The sequence below is a fragment of the Schistocerca cancellata genome, chromosome 12 (genome assembly GCF_023864275.1).
Source record: "Schistocerca cancellata isolate TAMUIC-IGC-003103 chromosome 12, iqSchCanc2.1, whole genome shotgun sequence".
Classification (NCBI taxonomy): Eukaryota; Metazoa; Arthropoda; class Insecta; order Orthoptera; family Acrididae; genus Schistocerca; species Schistocerca cancellata.
In genome coordinates, this window is record NC_064637.1 from 167,710,302 (window position 1) to 167,732,985 (window position 22,684).

General features: G+C 43.8%; 1 protein-coding gene across 8 annotated transcripts in view; it reads left to right on the forward strand.

Annotated features, from left to right (window-relative positions):
* The window catches only part of LOC126109689 (fasciclin-1), a 670,295-nt gene that overhangs the window by 603,660 nt on the left and 43,951 nt on the right, over positions 1-22,684 (forward strand). For 4 of the 8 annotated variants that reach the window (XM_049914739.1, XM_049914738.1, XM_049914740.1 and 1 more), the window contains exons 7-8: positions 13,560-13,802; positions 20,078-20,095. In XM_049914739.1, coding sequence (XP_049770696.1) covers positions 13,560-13,802; positions 20,078-20,095 — 261 coding nt within the window. The remainder of the gene's footprint in view (positions 1-13,559; positions 13,803-20,077; positions 20,096-22,684) is intronic. The other 4 variants (XM_049914741.1, XM_049914744.1, XM_049914742.1 and 1 more) reach the window with 1 other exon arrangement.

Consider the following 22,684-nt stretch of genomic DNA (forward strand, 5'->3'; position numbering starts at 1 on the left):
TTAGCTGAAATCGCAGCAGAGCGATAGGTAACGGCACGCAGTTGTGGAAAGACAGTGGAACGGTACGAGACACTGGGACTCCCAGCACCCGCTCGAGGGTTAGTGGCGGTCCAAATGTGGGGGCGTGCGCGGTTACGGGAGAAGCGCCTTCTGACACCCCACCTCGCACCGTGTCCTGCCGCACAGGTAAACGTACTAGTTCTGTATCGTTTTGGAGGAAGCCGGAATGGATAGTGACTATTAGCGAGTCTTCACGGGGCCGGTTGTCACAAAATCTCAAAACTATTTTACCTTTATCCACTATTCTTGTAGTAATTGAAAAGCATCCAGTAGTGACGTACCTTCAATTCACTCCGACTTCTCATTATACCGGTCACTGCCAGAAACTTCTAGAAATTTATACTCGCGTAAATCCAAATGTCAGCTGCCGGAAAACAAAAATAATATGTACAGAGGTCCTGGCAGATTGGAACTGTGTGCCGGACTGAGACTCGAACTCGGGAACTTTGCCTTCGGTAGACGAGTGCTCTACCGATTGGGCTACCCGAGCACAACTCGCGACCAGTCCTCACAGCTTTACCTCGTCTCCTACCTACCGGACTTCAGTGCCCACTCTACTGCGGAGTGAAAACTCGTTCTGGGGTAATAAGTACAAATCACTCAGCTGAGTATACTGGTAGTGGGTGCCTTTTATAGAGTGGTAGCATTGCTATATTTTTGGTAATTGATAAACACAATTTTTCAATAATTTTGAGTTTTATTTGGTAATAAATACTGCTCTATTTCCCCCCCCCCCCCCCCCCCCCCCCCCCTCCCCTCCGACAAGGCCGGAACATTTCTGGTGTCGCCGAAAACAAATTATTGCACAATACGCTATCTAATCGTTGTGCCGTACCGTTTTGTTTTGTCCTCTCTAGTGGTGTGTCAGGGTGTGGGATTGAAAATGTGCATCTGCAAACAGAGGGAAAACACTAACTAAATAATTAATATTTTGAATGTGATATTAAGACTTGATGGCTACATCTCACAGTTAATACTGTTGCCCCATTTAAAAGGAACTACGAGTCCATAATCTTGCAACGAATAATAGGCGTCAGATGTTTGTATATAAATGGAAAGCTTACCTCGAGTTCGACTCATTTTGCCGTCTATAAAAATTCCTCACGATACTTTAGATGTCCCTCTCGCTTTACAATTAGCCGTTACGTGATCGAGTGGCTCGGGTTGAGACTGTCCCACGAACCTGAAAAAATAAGGCGGGAAGGAAAACGGCAAGGAAAATCATTTTCACTATGTAATAAATCCTCTAACAATAATTGAACTGAAGTTGATGTCGGACAGTCAGTTATATTCTGACTGCTCAGCACTATCGGCGACAGAAAAACGAATCCAAATTACTGTGACAGAAAAATGAGTAGCCGAGAAGAAACCGTGTTTTTTCCTGAGCTATTTCTTATCTCCTCCTGTGAAGCCATATCAAAATGCACTGTCAACTGACAGGGAAAACTACTGTTCATAATGCTTTGTAACACAAACCAGTTTCAGGCTTTTCGGATTACAAGGAGACTGATAATAGTCGCATTTCAGCAGAAATAGCTGCAGGACTGACTGGAATACTGTACAGCACTGCAGAAGTTACATTATTGTAAATGTCGATGTTCTTGACGTTGTATGCCCAGTAGGGTTTTGAAAACGAGTATTTGTTTGAAAGATATACCTTAATAATGCCATGTTATAGTTGCAAATAATACATAAATTTAACTTTAAAAAAGGAAAATATTAAATTGTGTGTTCCGACAACTAAATTTTAGGAAAAACTCGGTTCCTAAAATTTACCTTTTTATGTCAACACGGTGCAGTATTCTGCTCTCGTGATTAATTCTATTAAACACTTGCCCCGTAACACGTAGCACCCTATTTCACTCTGAGAACTGCGTCGATCCACTGTGAGTCACTGAGAGCATTTTGGAGACACCCGGATCGACGACTGTTCAGCCGGTGCCCACAGCACACGGAGATCGGTCAGAGCTGCACGTGAGCTACAGATATCTCACCGAGTGATGACCCGAATGTGTTCAGTAGGATTGAAGTCAGTGAAAATACAGGGGCCACACGGCCGCTCGTGCATAAGGAATGTTCCTCAAACAATTCTGGTAATTTTGGGAGCAGTAGGGCGGTCCACTGTCCGGCCGACTTACACGACGCCCGAGGTGCCGCAACCGAACGCACTGACGTCTGACGAGAGACTAGGTTCGCCTACTGTTCGCCAGGGGGAGTCGAAGGCAGGGGTATAGGTAGCCCATTTTATCAGGTGTAAACAACCCTGTACCATCTGCCGGGTGGGTCCTTTACTGTTTGACCTGCTCATTGAAGAAGCAAAGACAAAAACGTTTAGAAGTGGGTTCAATATTCGAGTTGCGAGGAAATTGGTGATCTTCACTGTTGCCGTTGCTATCTGCAGTGAAAGTAAAGAAGAATTACAGGACCCGTCCAATGGGACGAACAGTATAATGAGTGCACATACTGTGGATCAGAGCAAGCCAACGAAAGGTGATACTGATGACGAGTACTAGAAACCAAAACTGTTGACCACAAAGTAGTTGAATTCTGCTGCCACGGGAGCAAAGGCTGTATGACGAATGAAACGAGGAGGACGTAGGGAGCAGAATGACAAAATCAGAGACGGCATTCCTTCTCGAAAGAAGACAACTAGTCCGTATGTCACGATGTAAACATTGCCCTACGTACGGGCGCAAAACTTCAATGGTCATTAGCACCCAGACTACGTTAGGAATGCACCGCCAGGCACAAGTTTAAAACAGCAACTAAAAGGGAAAACACGATAAAAGAGACTGACAGGTATAGGATTAAAAAAAAAAAAAACAGCATAATCAAAGGTCCTGAGGGAGGTCGGTCAAGTTGATAAAATGAAGAACGCGAGCAGCTGCTCGTGGGTCATCCGCTAAAATGGCATCTAGACTACAGGGCAGGCCAAGATCAAGACGCAGTGTGTTAAAATCCAGGCAGGACGTTAAAATGGGCAGTGAAGAGCTGCAGATAATAATGTGGAAGCTTATTTGTTTCTGATCGACATTCCACCACTGGTCGTTAATAATGTTTCATTTAATATGTTTCGATTTGCTTTAATTTAACCCTTCTCACAGATAGGTATTTGAAAATGCTGGAATTATGAATTTATCTGTGACAAAAATACTGAATTAGAGCATTTGGAAGCAGATGAACATAACACCTGCAGATAATTAATAAATTCGACAAATGGCAGACAGATAATAAAACTTTAAATCCCATTTAAATTTTACTACTCTTTCTTCTGTTCTTTGTGCACCCTTACTACGCTCGTGCTAATCTCTGTGCCCCTCGGTACGGGGTGAGCAGAGTTGGCTCGGTAGGACCACACCGAGGAGACGGCTCCGACCCCACTCGCCCTCTGTGCGGCAGAACGCGAAAAGCGCGGTCCCTCTGCGATTTCAGAAATGAGAGCGTCCCACACGTAGAGCACCTGCAGTCGAACACGGCTCATCTCGTCTGTCCTCCGCTCGACGGCAGTGTCGACGGCACCGGTGAAATGAATTACAAAATTGCCTTACCTTACGTACTTGTGTACGATGATCTCGTGCAGAGTGGAATATAGTCTGGTGCCTGTTCTCGAACCTCGTGTAGGTCACTGTTTAAAACAATTAGACACACATCGCCGACCTCAAAATAGATTAATTCTTATACGGAGTCTTTCGTGAAAATAATGGCAGCATTCGTAAAAGCAAAATAACATTAAGAACTAAAACAGCACCCACTATCCACAACTTAACATAGCTCTCGAACGGAAAGGATGAAAGTAAACAGACAAAAAAAATATTTGCCCACCTCCCTTGTGAATTACATATAGAAGTGGATAATGAAAATATTTTTTAAAAAACTGAAATCAGTTCTGCTCGACAGCTGCTTCTACCCTGTCGATCAGTTTCCTGTACGAAGTTGGGTTGCGTTTATCACATTTTATTGCAGATTTAGATACGTAAATCTAGTTATGTAGCGGGCTGCAAGTAGCGACGTTTTCACATAAGAAACGGAGTCTTATTTGTAAATCTCCTGACGCATTACACATTATAATGTGTTGTTGGGAAACTGATTGCGGAACGTGCCAAGAAACTACAGTAAACTGGCCAGCGTGAAGTCTGGGGGAAGGGGGGAGGGGGTCTTTACACACTCACTGACATGTCAGTGATCTCGACTGTTCTTTTGTCACACTCTCACTTCGTTTGAAGCTTATACTGTCAGTTCTCTAATGATGGCACCCTAAAAATTCCGAATACCAGTTAATGACTGAATAGGTGTTTTATTTTTGCCATTATCATCATATTCTGCAAAACACCATCAGATATTTCAGTTTATCTGCCACCACATCTACTTGCATGTGTAATTTTTCTCACGAAATTTTATGTGTAGATTATTGCTATTCAATTTTTCTTACAATTTGTGATACTCTCACTTTGTTGTCATTGTGAGTGAGAGTCATCCTTCTAGTAGCTGGTGTCTGTAAATGATCTGCAGATTTCATTGCCTGGAGTGCTAGTAATAGTTGTAAACAGAGGCGATTGTGGCATCAGTCAACAAGTGTCTGGTATGTTGACACGTATTGGCTGACTGGGTTCACGAGTCTGAGCAGACGCGCAGGGCAGGAAATGCTCGTACATTTACCTCACTGAAGCCACTGCCAGTAGGAAAATTACTGAGTTTTTTTGTTATGACAGGGTCCAGAACTCCTGACTCTGCTTGAATTGGCATCAGATTTTTTTCCCGAGGGTCTCGTTTTGTACACGTAAACAAAAATCTTTGTCTTCTCAAACGTTATCGGATACGAATCGGCCAACAGTGTGGGTACCAGATCACTTATTATTGGCTTCAGAAATCTGCTAGCTGAAAATAAAAAGCTTCGTACAATCGCTTAATTCACACACACTCTTGTGTCTACACAAATTGATACCTGCGTCTTTTTCATTATTATTCTTTTTTATGTAAGTAATGTTTTGGAAAATCTTTTGTTTCATTTTGTGTGGCAAATTTTTATGTCTTTACATTGAAGTCACCTAAAATTTAAAATATTTGTAAAATTACTATGAATTAGATTTTTGAAAATCCAGGAGAGAAAAAGGTGAGTGGGAGTTATTTAAAACTGTTTCTGGCCCTAGAGTGTGGACTTCTGGGCCCATTATTAATTAGTTTTTATCTGTCTCCCTCTGCCTGCTGTATTTTTAATATGACACTCAACTGTCTGTCACTCGCAGGCATTGACCTAAATGTGTATTTTGAGAAATTATCTGAATGTGTTAGTACATTTTTTAACTAAAACAACATATTGATAAAGTGTTATACCTCGTGTAAATCTACGAATAAAGTTGTTTAATGAAATTTATTGAGAAATAACTGATTACTGTTATCTTTTGGTGAATTCTACACAGAACATTTTTTTAATGAAAAAATTTTTTTAAACTGATCTTTTTTCTGCAAGCGTAATTTTGATATTTTTGTCTTTTACTGTAATACATACTTTTGTGGTTGTCTTTTTTCATTATCTGGTTATATGGTTGCAGTTGAATAATTTCCAGTAATTATTGTAGTTACTTACTGTGATAATTTTGCATGCACCCTATTTTGAGTTACTGCATGCTTACTTTTCTACAAATACTTGTTAATTTTTTTGTGTTTGTTTTTTGAAATCTGTTTCATTTTGATATGCAATTCACTGATGACAGTACGTCCAGAGTGCTGAAAATACAGTTTTGTGGCACGGGAGTGATCGTTCACAGGCAGCTGGAATAAAGAATTTTGATTTGTGAGATGGATAGGAATCTGCCATCTTGCATATTAATTAATATCATTGAGTCATCTCGCATATTAATTAATATCATTGAGCATTCCTACAGCATAGCTAAAAGATTTAAGATTTTAAAAATACAGACGGAATTAATAGTTTCAGTGTATTATGAAAGTAGTTGACACAGTAGACATTGGCAACAAACTGGTTGCTGTAAGAAGTTAAATCATTTCCTTTGTTATTCCCTTTCATATCCTCATATCACCCCCTGTCATTCCAAGTTTCCAGAGCTGTGGAGCGGAACAAATCCTCAACCGGCCACTGGAGAATAGGCTTTCACCAGATAAGGGCACAGAGAGTGACAACCAGTCGCTTCCTCAGTAGTTGCCCAGCTGCGCTTAATGGTATCGACATTTATGTGGAGTAGTAAAATTCTAGCCCAGTAAATCCTTTGTCAACAGAATAATAGATACTGTTACAAAAGTGTAAAAGAACGGATGAAAGTTGCCGAATTAATTACAATGTATAATCAACGGTAGACGAACGGTCAGCACGACAGAATGTCAATCCCGAGGGCCTGGGTTCGATTCCCGATCGGGTCGGAGATTTTCTCCACTCCGGGACTGGGTATCGTGTCGTCCTTATCACCATTTCATCCCCATCGACACGCAAGTTATCGAAGTGGCGTCAAATCGAAAGACTCGTATTTATGAATTTTGGGCATTTGCCGGAGCATTTATCTCAGGTATTTGTCCCGGGGATTTTACACCACTGGTTCAGCTACAGACACGTTCACAATGTTGCACTGTGAGTGGAGTGAGCAGAGGAGGAGGAGGAGGGAAGTAGTGGAAACCCTAGGAGGATGCTGAAGGAAATAAAGGCAGGCGGAGAGTGAAGGAGAGGGTCGTGGTGACGAGGAAATTAATACCAAGAGTACGGATCCGGCAAGGAAGTACAGGGTTCTTCAAAACCCTCCGACACGGATTTTAAAAACCGTATTCTTGACTTTTTTAAAGAAAAATAATAGAGTTTAAAAAACTCAAAGCACAAGTAAAAACAGTGTAATTCCAGTTCGAGTGCGATGCCGTTCCAGTGACGGCACTTCTCGTTCGGGTATTGTCCAAGGTAGGTGGAAAAATTGTCCTCCGAATTTCCGAGTCCGAATATCTCGAGAGCTGTGGCTTCCTAAAGGACTACGATAATTAACTGTTTTTCAGAGAGAGTCGTACTGACCTTTTCGGTAGTCCGTAAAGAATAATCGGAGAGTGGAAGGTCCGGTGAGCCGATACACGTCCCCCGGCTACCGAGTACAGCATCCGCAAAAATATTTTTTTAAAAGTGTCACATTTTCTCTTCAGCTTTGGCACAGAACACCGTCCGGTCGAATCTGGACCCTATTTAATGCAGTCTAGATGCACCCACTATAATAAACCGTTTGTATTGTTGTAAGCCGACACTGTGAGGTGACAGTCTCGGTCCAGTCCGATCCACTGCCGTACGGCACACTACGTAACGGGTTCGAGGGATGTCCCGTCAGTCAGTTACCGACTGTTTCTGGCAATTCTGCTTGTTTTTATCAGTGCTCTTCAGTCTGTGGACTAGTTTGACGCTAGTCCACACTGTGCAGATCTCTCGACCTCCGTGTAACTACTACGACCTCGATCGAATCGGGATCCGATTAGTGTATTCGGGACTAGTTTCAGCTCTACAATCCCTCCACTTCCCTCAGTTACCGAATTAACTATTCCTCGCCGCATCGAGACCTGCCCCACTGGCCGATTCCTTCTTTTAGTCGGGTTGCTCCGTAAATTTCTTTTCGGTTCTGTTCCTCTTCATTAGTTATCCGATCTGTCCATCTAATCTCCCTCACTCTTTATTAGTAGCACATTAGAAAAGCTTCTATTCTCTTCTCATCTGTGCTGTCTGTCACCCTCATCTCACTTCCATTCGAGGCTACATTCCAGACAAATACTTTCAGATAAGACTTATCAACAAATACATTTCTTTTTAGTATTAACATATTTCTCTGTAACGTAAATGCTTTTCTGCTCTTGCCATTCTGCATTTTCTATCTTCCCAACTTCTGCTATTGCCACTTATTTTGCTTCCCACATAACAAAACCCGCGTACTACTCCCAGTGTCTCGTTTCCCAATTTCCACAATAGCACCCGAGTTGTTTCGTCTTCACCCCATTGTCCTCATTTTACTATTGTCAATTTCATCTTATAACCTCTTTTCCGGACACCGTCTGCTCTACCGGACGGATCTTCCGAGTAATTTGCCATCTCGGACAGAGTTACAGTGTCAGTGGCAGACCTCAAAGTTTGTATTTCTTCTCCCTGAACTTTATTCTGTTTCCACACTTTTCCTCAGTTTGGTTTGCCGCGTGCTCGACCTACAGACTAGTACTGTGGGAAACGGGCTAAGTCCCCGTCTCTGTCGCGGCCTTTGCCGGTACCGTAAGAGCGCGGGCAGGTTACGAGGTTCCGTGCATTTCTGTTACTCGAAACCTCTGTATACGGTCATTTCCTTCCGGCTCTAGTGCGACATTCGTAACGGAGAAAATTGACAAACTCTCCTCCGTGAAGTGGGCAGAGAGAGAGCTCGTCACACTACCGAATGGCAAAGTCTGGCATCTGCAGCCTGCTGAGCTCGTCTTGTGACTGCCTCAAAATGTTATCTTTGTGTCAGATGCTATTTGCACAGTACTAAATTTGAAGGTAGTTTGGTGGCTCTCTTACCTGTCACGTCTCTAAGCCGGTGCCTCATCTGCCGTAGCTCCGGCCTCACTTACAATGTTTTAAACTGTTAAGAAAAAGACAACTCCCTAAATTACCACTGAGTCTCTTTTATATTTTTTCTACATCTAATTCAAACTGGAATACTTTGTCCTGTCAGTTAATAAAATAATTTACAGTCAAATCTTTTTTTAACACTGCACGTGTTGCGTACCCAGTTAAGAAGTCAAATATTGCTGTACATATGCAGGCAGAAAAGCTTTTGTAAATAAATATTTGCTTCTTAAGATGCTACGTTTCTCGAGAGATTTCCATTGTTGTGTGTAGAATGGCACTCAGTATTTGAATTTATATGTTTGCTTAATAGAGAAACTGTACAAAATGCACTACTTTAAGTTTAATAACTTATGTAAATGAAAAAGTAACAGTAAGAAGTGCATTATATGAAAGTGCGACGTTCTGGAAGTAACAAATGAAATGTAAAAGTAGATAGCAAAGGGATACTTACCTCATTAACAACAGATCTAAGTTAGTTTTGCAAGCAAGAGAACATTGCTCAGATTTTAAGATGCAAATATCACCGAGTCTGTATCGTTATGACAGTCTGTTTGATGCTCGTCGTTAGTCGATCCACATTTCTTGTCGTATGCTGGCTTTACCCTGGGAATGATTTGCTCACTAGTAAAAGAGTATTTTAATTTTTGCAGTGAGATACAATTAAAAAGGTCCACAAATGTTTTTGTATGAGCAAAACAAAATTAAGACAGCAGGTACGGACTTGGTAAAGCATCTTAAAAGATTAAAAACTGTAATCTAAAATATTCCTCCAAAATCCTAACAGAAACTAAACAAAATACTGAGGGTGTGAATACAATAGCTACACCACCTCCACTTCCAAAACAAATGAGTAGTAACCCATTACTACAGAAATACTCTGTCTCTCTGGAACTGACGTTATCAGCAAATTACATTTGCTGCGCAATTGAATGTTCAGATACTGAGCTCGAGAACAGACTTCGGCAGCTAATCTCGTACGAGTTTGCCTTCCTCTAATACGATAACATTTACTTCACGAAAGGATATGCCAGGTGAGGTAAAACAAGAGTTTTGAAAAGCGAACCAGCTACAGTGCTCTTAACTTTTCCTAGATAATTTAGAATGAATGGTGAGGTAACTCCTTTGAAGAAGTGAGCAATTCTCAATCCAATCCTTATCCAGATGTTAAAGTTCTCAACCTACAGTGACCAAAATGGCAACAAGACAGTTAACTTTTGTTACTGAATAGCACGCTGAGTGCGTATCTTGGCAAATATACAGGATGTTCCAGAAGTTGTGGCCAATAATTCACACATGGAAAGTACAGGTCAAAAGTAGTTAAAAGCTAATGTTGTTGCACCCTTTGGCATAAATTTTCTCTAGGAAGGAAGTCTGCATTGTCGAGGGCACACACTCGCCGGAGATGATACGGATAGAGTACTCACCGATGTAAAATCTGCCACACACTGCTACGACTCAGAACACACTCTCGGGTAGCAATTCTCCTCGTCAAACTACTCGAACGTTCGTGTACAGTGCCTAACACCCTTCCCTCAACATTGGGAATTACGGATCTGGATCAGCTTTCTCGTACACGGTGTACAAAACTCCCAGTTTATTTAAGGTGCTGACGTAACAGGCTAAATGTGTGCCTGTCGGGCTGTCTGCAGAGAAGAAAAACTCCTTCATACAATTGTGCAGCTTCGAGGGCACTGCCATTCACTTTGCCGTACATAAATTGACGTATTCCTCATTGGTGTAACCTCTGTGCACGGTGCTTCACTTCCGTAACCGACTGTGAGGCTGGTATGGCACAGTCAGGGGGTGGCGGAGGCGGAGGTGGGGGGGATTTACGCATGCATAAACAAACAGATAGTCAATCCCAAACCTCGAGAACTGACATAAATACGGCAGTACCCGGGGGCACGTACAGCTGGTTCCCAACTCAAATTAATGGTACACCTTGGCAACAGTTGATTTGTGGACCCATGTTTGGTTCAAATGGCTCTGAGCACTATGGGACTTAACATCTATGGTCATCAGTCCCCTAGAACTTAGAACTACTTAAACCTAACTAACCTAAGGACAGCACACAACACCCAGCCATCACGAGGCAGAGAAAATCCCTGACCCCGTCGGGAATCGAACCCGGGAACCCGAGCGTGGGAAGCGAGAACGCTACCGCACGACCACAAGATGCGGGCGGACCCACATTTATTGGAGCTTTTTGGCTAATTTTGGCCTGTACTTTCCATGTGTGAATTATTGACTATCATTTCTGAAACACCCTGTATACTAGGTTAGAAATTAATGGTAGTACTGTATGTGTTAAACCTCATAGGCTCCTCTTCTAACATGATAGGTCCTCATATTTATTTATTGCAACAAACGCTAGAGCTGCTACAAACTTTGTTGCTGTAAACTGTCAAAATACTTGTACCCGACTACTGACAGCAAAGTGAGAATGTTATATTGTCAGAAAGCAGAATCGGGCAGATATGGAAAGTTAAATTTATGTGTGATCTGAAGGTGAGATGAAACTTTGTGTTTGAAACCTATATCATAAAATTTAAATTTTCATACTGCAACCATTAGAAGTCCCAGTTACTGATGTGACGTGAAAAGAACAAGATTGTGTTTGGAAGAACATGTGGTTACAAAGATACTGCGGTAATGGGAGTTCCAATATGTAAATGGAAGACAAAAATTGGGATATCAGAAAATGTGTAATTATTTATCTCCACTTAAAGCAAGAGAAATTGTGTAACAAGTTGTTTCTTACACGACGAATGAGATGCCACAGTATACATTAAATTTGAGCCTGGGAGGCCTCGTGTTCAAATTCTCTCACAGCGGCTCTGCTGTCATTTTCTGTGTTCTGTAGGTGAACGCTGCAGTGACTACCTTACTCGAGGATCACAACAAATGGATTTCCTCCAGTCACTGGCCCGTTGTTTCGTATAAACCAATTTCCCATATCTGCCAGCAAAAGTCTATTTGCTACAACACCAAATTAGTGAAATAGAGAATCGTGTGGGTGGACTGGTTTACATTGCTGTCTGGCCATTTGCTCAGTCTTCAGAATGTTATTTAAATTATTATCTAGCTTAGATGATCAATTTGATGTGCCAGGTTTTGCATCCAGTCTCTTACTCGCCTTGCGGTGTTTCTCATCCGACAGCACTGTGCGTACCCTTACGCGGAATGTTATTTCGAGTGGAGAGTCGCTTGAGAAACGTAGAAGTAACTTCTGGTGTTTCCAGAATGAGATTTTCACTCTGCAGCGGAGTGTGCGCTGATATGAAACTTCCTGGCAGATTAAAACTGTGTGCCCGACCGAGACTCGAACTTGGGACCTTTGCCTTTCGCGGGCAAGTGCTCTACCGAGAGCACTTGCCCGCGAAAGGTAAAGGTCCCGAGTTCGAGTCTCGGTCGGGCACACAGTTTTAATCTGCCAGGAAGTTTCAACTTCTGGTGTGTCGGGACCCCTCACCATCTGTTAATGACCTGACAGATCCCAGACTTTTGTAGACAATCAATTATCTGCAATAAAGTACTGTCTGAAAAAATATGCACACACATTCAGTCAGATCTCGAAGAGGTGTAAAGATTTGCAACTTGCTTTAAATGTTCAGAAATGTAAAATTTTGCACTTCACAAAATGTAACAGTATAATATAGTGCGACTGCAATGTCAGAGAGTCATAAATGGAATCAGTTAACGCATACATAAATCTGGGTGTAACAAGTGAATACAATATGAAATGGAACGATTGATTAAGTTCAATTGTAGGTAAAGCAGGTGGCAGACTTCAGTTTATTGTAGGATTCTGGGCAAAATGGCCTACAGAGGATTTACCTTACAAAATGCTCGTGCGAGCCATCCTAGGATATTGCTCGGGCCTGTGAGACCCGTACCGAATAGGATTAACTGGGGAACAAAGGCAGCACAAATGGACACAGGTTTGCTTTACCTACTGGAGGACAAGACAGAGACACCGAAAGACAGATTCTAACTGTGCCGTGAAAGCCAGCTCGCATTCCCCCCGTCCCCTACGTATCGGACCCGAAGCCACTGCGAAGGTGAGATCGGACTAATTACGGCGCACACAGAGCCGTTTGAACAGATGTTCTTCCCGAGTTCATTACCCAAATGGAACAGAAAGAAATTGCTATTCACCAATACTTCCATTTCCTGAAAGAGAACGATATATTTTTGTCGTACCTGATGACACAAACCGGTGCCTATATAAATAAATTCAGACATACTGTGTTAAAACGTCCTCTTCAGTAACGGAATAGTCGACACAATCGATTGCCGTACGGAGGAGCCGGATTCGACTTCCAGAATGTCAGAGATTTTTTTCTCCCAGTGAAAGGGCCGGAGCGGTGTCTACTCTGCCTCGCGAGGCTAGTCGGTGGGCTGCTCGACCGAGAAGTAGCAGATCGGAGGCCCGGGAAACGTAGACCGGAGTGCCGACCTCGTACTACGCCACGTGGCAGAGGACGGCACGGTCCTCTGGGCCAGAGAGCAGAGTCGGTGCTTTTCTATCTCACTAGGTACAGCAGCGCAGCAGTTCAGAGACTCGGTCTGTTATCGGGAAGAACTGTCTGTCCGAAACTGTTTCCCCGGTGTGCCCGCACCGGTAAAGGAGGAACACCGGGACCGTTCCTTCGCAGCAGCTCCTCTCCCGTCCCCGTCCACCTACGCAGACTCTCGATCTGCGACGTCCTCTCCGTCGACACGACACCGTTATCTCGCCTTTCCTCTTTTCCCTTCCGGCAGTCTCGTAAACCCGACTCCCGTCCCGCGAAAGCTAAATAACTGCTCAGCTCCGGTCACAGTCACAGAACTCGGCTGTCGGCAGTCGCGTACGACCCCGCCCCGGGGCGCCGACGCTGTCCGGACCGCTCCTCACGTGTGCCATTTCGTCTTTCTGACTGTCCCGTAGGAAAAGGAGGACGGCCCCCTGTACAAGTTCTACCAGGTGATACTAGACGCGGGCGGCGACTTCGTCGACCAGATCACCGAGATGAAGGACCTCACACTCTTCGCGCCGTCTAACGCCGCCTGGTCGGAGACCACGGCCAATAACCTCCTCACCGACCGCAAGAAGTTCCGAGAGATCCTCAACCTGCACATCGTGGCCGAGAAGCTCAGCATAGAGAGCATCGTGGAGCAGAATGTCAAACAGGTACTGTCCGCTTGCTGCACCTCGATTCCAAAAATTAGCAAGTATTAGGCACTCTTTTTTGGCCTTAAATATCACTTCTGTCTTTGTGGGAACTTGAAGGGAGAAAGTGTTTGACAGTTCGTGATCTGTTTATTGTAAGATGAGAATTATTTCTCTGTCACATTTTTGTAGTATGTCCACTGATTTCACAGCGAAAAATTGGTGAAGTCTTTGAGAGCTGTCGGTTGTGAACTGTCTTATTCGAGTAAGGTGCTCTTATTCGAGTAAGGTGCTAGTCTGCCGTCTGGTCACCTACCCTGCTGGAAACTGACATTCCAAAATTCTGTCCGCGAGTTAAACTGGGATGTAAAGAGTTACACAATTTTAAAAATATTTGCCACTTTGGTACTCTAACCGGATGGAAATTGCAGAGGACTTTACCAGTCGATTTATCGAGCAAATTTGCACTCGAATAAGAATACCGTCCCGAAATTTGTTAAATTTGCAACAAAACAGACTGTAAATACGGTTCTCGGGTGAGGCGTCAGATGTCACCGTGAAAACTCCGCAACGATTTGTCGTTACGACCGACCGACACCTTCGGGTTCGGCAAACACACGGCATTTGGCAGCGCATTTGCCACACCTGAGGATGTCGGCCCGTCGTGTGACGAAATATTGTGGAGTTCTCACGACGACATCAGACGTCTCACCCGAGAACCGTATTTGTAACCGGTCCGTCGGGAAAGGCTCGAGTGACAAAACAGAGTTTCCGGTCAGTACTTTACTTCGAACGGTGTAACTTCCAGTACGACAGATGGCCGCAAAAGTAAATAACGGCAGAGATTTTTTCTTCACAATGACTTTCTCATTTTATAGCTACGAAGAAAGGACTGGTGGTTCTAAACTGTAAGAACATGTTGTGAACAGATGAAAATTAGGGCCTAATCTGTTCTATCACAGACTTTCACGTGTCACAACACATTCATTACGATGCAGTTTCAGCACGCTTTTACCGATATTTCATTTCATCGAGTTTAATTCAATTTGTAAAAGTTAACAGTCCTATTTATCTATTTTGTGTTTTCGTACAGCGATGTCAAAAATTCAGAGGGTAGTGATACGCACATATATAGACGACAGTAGTATTTTGTACACCCGGCATAAAAGGACGGTACATTGGAAAGCTGTCATTTGTATGCAGGTGATTTGCGTGAGAAGGTTTCCGGCACCATTACGGCCGCGCAACAGGAATTAACAAACTTCGTATGCGGAATTGCAATAGGAGCTGTTACGGGTGGGAGTGCATTTCGGATATCATTAGGGAATTCAATACGCTGAGATCTACAGTGTCAAGAGTAAGCATACCAGATTTCACGGATTACCACGAACGACACAATGGCCGAAAGCCTCCATTTAATGCCTGCAAGCAGCAGCATCGGTGTAGACTTGTCAGTGCTAAAAGACGAGCGACACTACGCGAATTGACCGCAGAAATCGACTCGAGATGTACGACAAATGTACCCGGGAGGACAGTGCGGCAAAATTCGGCACCGACAGGCTCCGGTGGCAGGTGACTGACGAGAGTGCCTCCGCCAGTGGCACGACGTCACCTGCGGCACCTCTCCCGGGCTCGTAACCGCCTCGCTCGGACCCCAGACGGCGGCCCCGTCAGACGAGTCACAGGTAAGGGCCGACAGTAGGGATCGAGTGCGGCGCACATCCGCGGACCGAGCGGTCGACGAGCCACTCGGTCGGTGGCTCGGTAATGTCAGAAGCCGTGTGGAACGGACTGGACCTTCTGGTCCGACTGAACTTACCGTCCGGTCACTGACTGGAAATTCTATCGGTACGTAGGACATTTGGGAAGTCGGCCACCCGTATCACCCGAAACGAAACCCGTCGATCGTTTGAGGAACGTAATCGAGAGGTTAGTTCGTGCACAAAATCCTGCACTACTACACATCCACAATTGTAGATGGCTATAGAGACAGCACGGCTCAATACTGCTACGGGGGACTTCCTGCAAATCGTCCAGTATCTGCAGCGTCAAGTTGGCGCACTACGCCGGGTGGAAGGAGGTCGGCCGCGATACTGGGAGGCGACCCGTCACTTTTTTCAGCTCAGTCTATTGTCCTTATCGGGAATTGTGTCTGTGAAGAGAGGTAATGACTAGATAGTCTTTGTATTTTAGCAAATACATTAGATAAGTTGATTTAAAACTAGCATTTTGATAAGGGTGTTTCCAAAATAATGTAGAACTTTTGAGTTCTATAGTTAAGTTTCTGACATTTGAATACAACAAACGATGATATCAGATTCACACTTTAAATCGTGTTGATTGTCTTATGGATATTAATTATTTTCTCTGCCAATTATTATTATTATTATTATTGTTATTATTATTATTTCCTTCCTCAATGCACTGTTACTCAATTTCTAATGACCTTGTTGTCGACAGGATATAAATCCGGTCTTTCTTCTTTTTACTAGTTTTAGCTCTGTGCTTTGTTACTGATATGAATTAATATTTGAAAAAAAGTTATTTACATAGTGAGATATAAAATATCAAATGTATCATTACGAGACACGTGCCGGGTACGTTATTTTAATTCTTCGCAGAAAATGCTTCACGAAAACCGTAAATGAATAATTCCAGTGAACCCCTTTCTTTACAGGGAGCTACATCTTAACACTCTATTTCCTATTTGTTGATATTTTTAAAATTTCAGACTGTCCTAAAACAACTATTTTTGGATGCACAATTTACATTGCTGACAAACAATAGGAAAAAAAACAATAGGACCATGAAACCGTCACACTCGAATTTGCCAATTCTGAATCAGAACTGCGTTACTATTTTTAAATATTAATATTACACAGTTTAAAAAAAAAATTACATTAGGGTGTCAGCTATCCAAACTTCGGTCAACAACAACAAGAACAATTGCTCAACTGAACTGTTACTCTCTCGTGCGTAACAGAATAATATGTCCCAGTTGCTCAGTGTGCTAAAAGAGAATACTTGCCACGAATGCGACAAAGGAGGAGAAGTGGAAGCACGGACAGATCCGGGGGTGCCGGACCACCAGCGGGCGGTACGATGGCGGAAGCGTCGAGCTCGTTACCGATAAAGCTGACGCCGCCGGCACCTCGTCGACCGGTGGTCTATAAAATGGAGGTGAAAACGTAACAGCTGCTTCTGAAGCATTTTCACTTTTAGATGCTGCCTTGCAACAATTTGAAGCTCAAGATGACAGTGACCAGTGTCAAACATCTGTCCAGAAAAAAAGTGTGAGACTTACCTGCTCGTAAATAGGGAGGCTCGCTCAGAATGATCAGAATTGAGGATTTTTAAAATGTTAATTCTATACGTATTGCACGTGCAGAATGTATATCTATTTCGTATTTTTTGTTCACTAGGCTGTACTACATACATTCCTACCGTACTTGCCTTTTTAATAGCAAAAGAGGTTTCATATTATTATAAATATAACAACGAAAATCCGAGACGGAATAACGACAGTATTACGAAAAGGATAAGTTCCTACTCACCGTACGACGGAGGTGTCGAGTCGCAGACGGGAACGACGAGAAGAGTACTAAATACGTAAGCCTTTTGGCCAGAAGGCACGCTTTTGAGACAGACGACACGTGCAAATGCAGCTCACACGCACGTGGCTGCCGTCTCCGGCTGCCGGGACCGGATCGCGAGGAACGGCACACGGCGAGAGGAGGGATCGGGGTGCCGGGGTAAGGAGAAGGACGGGGCGAGAGAGCCGGGTACACGTGGGGGACGGTAAACTATTACTCGTGGGTGGGAGCGTACGGGGACGAGGTGGAGAAGAGAGGATACGGCAGCTAGGTGCAGTCACGAGATTCGGTGCCGGGGAAGTGGAAGGGACTGCGAGGCCGCTCGCGGAATAGGAGGCTGTCAAATAGGGACGGGTGGCTAAAAGGACAGTGACTTAACGGAGGTTTACGGAACGGAGGCCGTACTGCAGGAGGAATTCCCGCGTGTGCCATCGGGAAAACCTGGTGTGGATAGGAGTCCGGGCGGCACAGGCTGTGAAGCGGTCATTAAAATCGAGAATACCGTGTCGGGCAGCGTTCTCGGTAACTGGGCGGTCCGGCCGTTTCTCGGCCACATTTCCTAGGTGGCCTTCCGTGCGGACAGACAGCTCGTCAGTTGCCGTGCCCACGTAGAATGCGGCACAGTGGTAGCGACTCGGCTCGTAAATCACGTGACCGCTTTCACGAGTAGCCCCGCCTCCGGTGGGATAGGTGACGACGGGACCGAACTGGAGTAGCCGGTGGCGAGAGGACGTACGGGACGGGTCTCGCATCTAGATCTATTACAGGGATACGAGCCGTGAGGCGAGGAGTTGGGAACGGGGGCCCTGTAGGTACGGACGAGGATATTGTGTAGGTGCAGTGGGCAGCGGAATACCGGTGTGGGAGGGACGGCAAGAACAGAGGGTAGGAGATTTTTCACTTCGGGGCCCGACTAGAGAGTGTCACAATCCTGGCGGAAAATGTGGTCGGGTGGTACCGAGTGAGGAGGGGTGGGACTTCGGTAGGTGGTGGCGACTGGAGCGATAACGCACTGGAGATCCGTTTCTCCGGGAGGTCGGGAGGGTAAATTTGGTCTGCGGGAGCTCCGGTAAGGCCCTCGGTGGATTTCGAGAGGGACCGCTCGTCACTACACGTGCGGCGGCTAGGCTGTCTGCGAGAGACTTCTCGGTAAGGGACAGGTGGCGACTGTCCGAGTGGAGGTATTGCCGGCTGTCGGTAGGTTTCGACACGTACGGAGGTAACGGTGTTGCCGTCTCTGAGGTGGAGGTCCGTGTCGAGGAATGGGGCTCGTCAGTTTGAGGAGCACCTGGTGAACTGAATGGGGAGAAGGTGTTGGAAGTTCTGGGGGAATGTAGATACGGTCTCGTCACCCTCGATCCAGATCACGAAGGTGCTGTCGGCGAATCTGAACCGGGTGAGGGATTCGGAATTCTGGGTGATGACGAAGAATTCCTCTAGACGGTCCACGAATAGGTTGGCACGGGATGGTACCGTGCGGGTGCCCGTTGCAGTTGTTAATTAAAAATGTATGTAGATTTTTATGGGTATAATAAACGTCTACAGTTTGATTATCCAAATAAATTATTTTACGAACATCTCGGGAAGCTAGTCTCAATTAAGGATACGAGCAGAATAATTAAATGTTCGTGGATGTGTCGAGCTGTCTTTGGGGGATTAGTCTCGAGTAAGGATTTACGAATGGAACAATGAAATAGTCATAGATTCGTTGTGCTACCTTCTACATTGGTATTGTGGCGAAACCTCATAACTGAAATTGCATTTAATGCAGGGTTTGTGTTAGTGGCAGTTATAGGTATTTAAGATTGTACACTTTCCCGTATTTGTTTGTTACGAACATATTCAAATAGGTTTGTGTTAGTGTGAAATCACACAAATATTTGGACGAATTATATGTTTCTTCTTAGGATCTTTCCTACCGACATTCTCACCACACGTTTTATGTAACGAGTGGTCTGTGTCTATCGCTAACGAATCTTTCTGCAACTGTGTGTGATTTTTGATTATCAAACCGAGCCCCACGTGGGGAAACATTATATTGTAGGCACGTGCGAGAGATTAATATTTCTGCCAGAGCCATCTGGCACACACCAGTAAACGCAGTAGAAGGAAAGGAAACGGAACACGAAGCAGTGCGTGCAGTAGCACACGTGGTTGGAGAAAAAACTGGTGGCATCTCGTGTTAACACATAGACCACATTATCACACGACAAGAACGGGATCTTCTTATTGTGAAAATTAACGATTGTCTAAAGCCTGCAGTACCATTAAAATCATCAATGACTTCGACATACTCGTTTACAGTTACTGCAGTTGACACGTACGAAGGTGTATTCTCGGCATTTCTGATAGTCTTCGAACAATGAATAGAACAAAATGAACAGTCAATTAAGTGACGTGTGACCTGGAAACAAAATTAATAATAATGACAATTGGGAAAATAATGATAGGCATTAACATTGGTGGGCAGTAGCACTGCAGCGACGAGACTCGACCGGGTCTGGGGGAGTGTTCTACGATACACTGAAAGACACACACGAGATCACATCACTTTTGCCTGGAATGATATTGGAGCTGTTTTAGCAAATTGTTTTTTAAAAAACAAAAAGGGATTATTTTTTCTATTACCATGTATTTCCTGTTCTCCAGATATATTTCACCATTGATTCTTAACAGTAAACTTTTCATAACTTTAATTTTCAGAAGGATTGTTTCGTGCAGGTATGTATACTATCTTCTGTTTATTTCACATACCTCGTACCTACCCTTCCCGTATTTCACACGTGCTAATTAAGATGACCTACTTTTCCTCTACATTTCTTAAAAGCTACCTCTCACCTTTATGTCCCGACTTGTAAAGACCGACTCAAATCCGCTTTCTGCATACAATAGCAATAAACTGTTTCCACAATATCTGTGCTCCACTGCATTAGTGTAGCGCAGCTTGGCGCTTAAATAGGAGCTGCTCGACTTGGCGCGTTTAATTATTTTCCATTCTGACTACCCGGGTGAAGTGAGTTTGAAAAGAACTTATGTATCTCTAAAATTCTTCACTTTTGGTGCAGTGGTAGAATGACATTAATATGCTACATTATTTGTAATATTTTTGACACCTAAGTAAAAAAAAGTAATGTAAAATGTACTCAGGTTTGAATAATATTTATATCTGTCAATTAGAAATCCAAAGAATATGCTCACATTTGCAAAAAAATTAGAAATTGTTGTACTGCTGACTTAGTTGTTACTTGAAGTATGAAATTACTCTTATGTAATGTAATGTAGAGAAACTGTAATTTTGTCACATGTTATAAGCATTTTTATGAATGGATAATTGTAGTGAGTGTGGTGAATGATAAAGCTGTACTTCCTAAAGCAACACACAGAAATACAGCCAACAGTCGTATCAGGAGTGACCGAACACCAGCATTTGTGAACGGTATGACTTTGTCTGGGGATGGACACAATATGAAATTTAAAATCGGTTACTGACGAATGAGTAAGTCAAATCCTTTAGTCACACATAGAAATATTACGACTTCAGAACCCACACTATACAACATTATTATTATTTTTTTGGCGATTTGGAAAGTGGAAAAAGTTGGTAAAGCACACACTTAGAGCTACTTGGAAACTTAAGAATTTGTTTTGGCAGCTATATGTGGTTGTTAACAATAAGTAGTACACGAAATCTACCTCACACTATTGTGACACACAGTTCTGATGGGTTACACGGAAATAGGCAGCCACTGTCAGTGTCAATGTTGCTGTTATACAAAGGTGTTTATAAATGAATATTGGGCTTTTATTGATTTATAATATTTATTACATTAAACTTACAGTTATAAATGATATGTCAAATCAAAGAGCAAGTCAAACAGTTACGTTTGGCAGCAGTGTGTGTGCGCAGTGCGCAGTGTTTCTGCCACGATCTGCTAGACTTCACTGTACCCGAGCATCGGATAGACCGCAAGGTGTCCAATGACAGGGCTCGCTTTGCACGGACTCCACATTTACCCGACCTAACGCCGCGCGATTTTTTCCTTTGGGGCTTCATCGAGAATCGTGTGTACGTGCCTCTGCTAACAGCAGACCTCCCTAAATTAAGAAACCGGATTGAAACAGCTGTTGCTACAATCACTGAAGACACACTTATCAGCATTTGGGAAGAACTCGGGTATAGACTTGATGTGTGCCACGTGATCAATGGTGCTCACATTGAACATTTACAAGGTTCTTGGTAAAACTGTCTGAGTTGCTCTTTCATTTGACATATCATATATAACTGTAAGTTTAATATAATAAATATTATAAAGTGTTAAAACCCTGATGTTCATTTATAAACACCCTTTAGAATTTTGTCATCTACGTAGCTTAAGATGTTACATACGTATCCTATCAGCACGAGATGTCAAGGTGAGAGATTAGAATTTTGATAAAATGAGTTCTGAGAACATTAAGGTGTTTTAAATTTCTACAGCAGACAGTATACCGAATGTTTCAGTTGGTGTGACAGAATCACTGTAATTAAGTTCTCTGAAGTTCTACCGTCTTATATTGGTACACTGCAAAAATTTAACACTGCTGCACCGAGTCATAAGATGTGCCATACGACAGTGCCGAGAAAACGTGTGCCGGCAGTCCCGGCGAGAGCTGTTTCAGAATGCGAAGCGGGCAGAACTGAGCTTTCGGGTTAACGTGCCAGTGCCCCCTCGGTTCACTAACGGGCTGCACGGTTAGAAATTTCAAATTTGGAGTTTCAGTCGATTTCTGTTCCCAGTAGATGCCTTGTCCTGTTTTTCTCGTGCACCCTCCACCAGTCTGCACTGCCTGACAAAAAAGTGAAGCAAACGGAAGGGGAGAAGAAAACTGAACGAAACTTCGTGGGTCGAGGCGGTACATTGTGTTATTTCAGCAATTACAAAATCGAGTCAAATTTGCGAAGAACTAGCCAGTACGAGCCCACCTGTCGGTACGACATTCCCCCCCCCCCCCCTCCGTTGTGGGTGCAAACGCCAATTTCACGGGGGAGGGTGCCGTAGTATCCCAGATATCGGCACCGGAACAGTGTTGACGTCCGAGACGATCCCGTGCGTGAACCTTCGGGAACAGGTCCAGGGATTTTGCCCACTGCGGGAGTACCTCGACGCCGCGCAGACGGTCCGTAGACGACCGTGCCACGTGTGGGCGAGCACAGTCCCGTCCGAATATCGCACCGTGGTACTGTCGCACGAGAGCCAGTGTACTTGTGTCATCAGGAAACGTCAGAATTTTAGAAGATTCCTGCATTGTGTCAGGTAAATCACTTATATA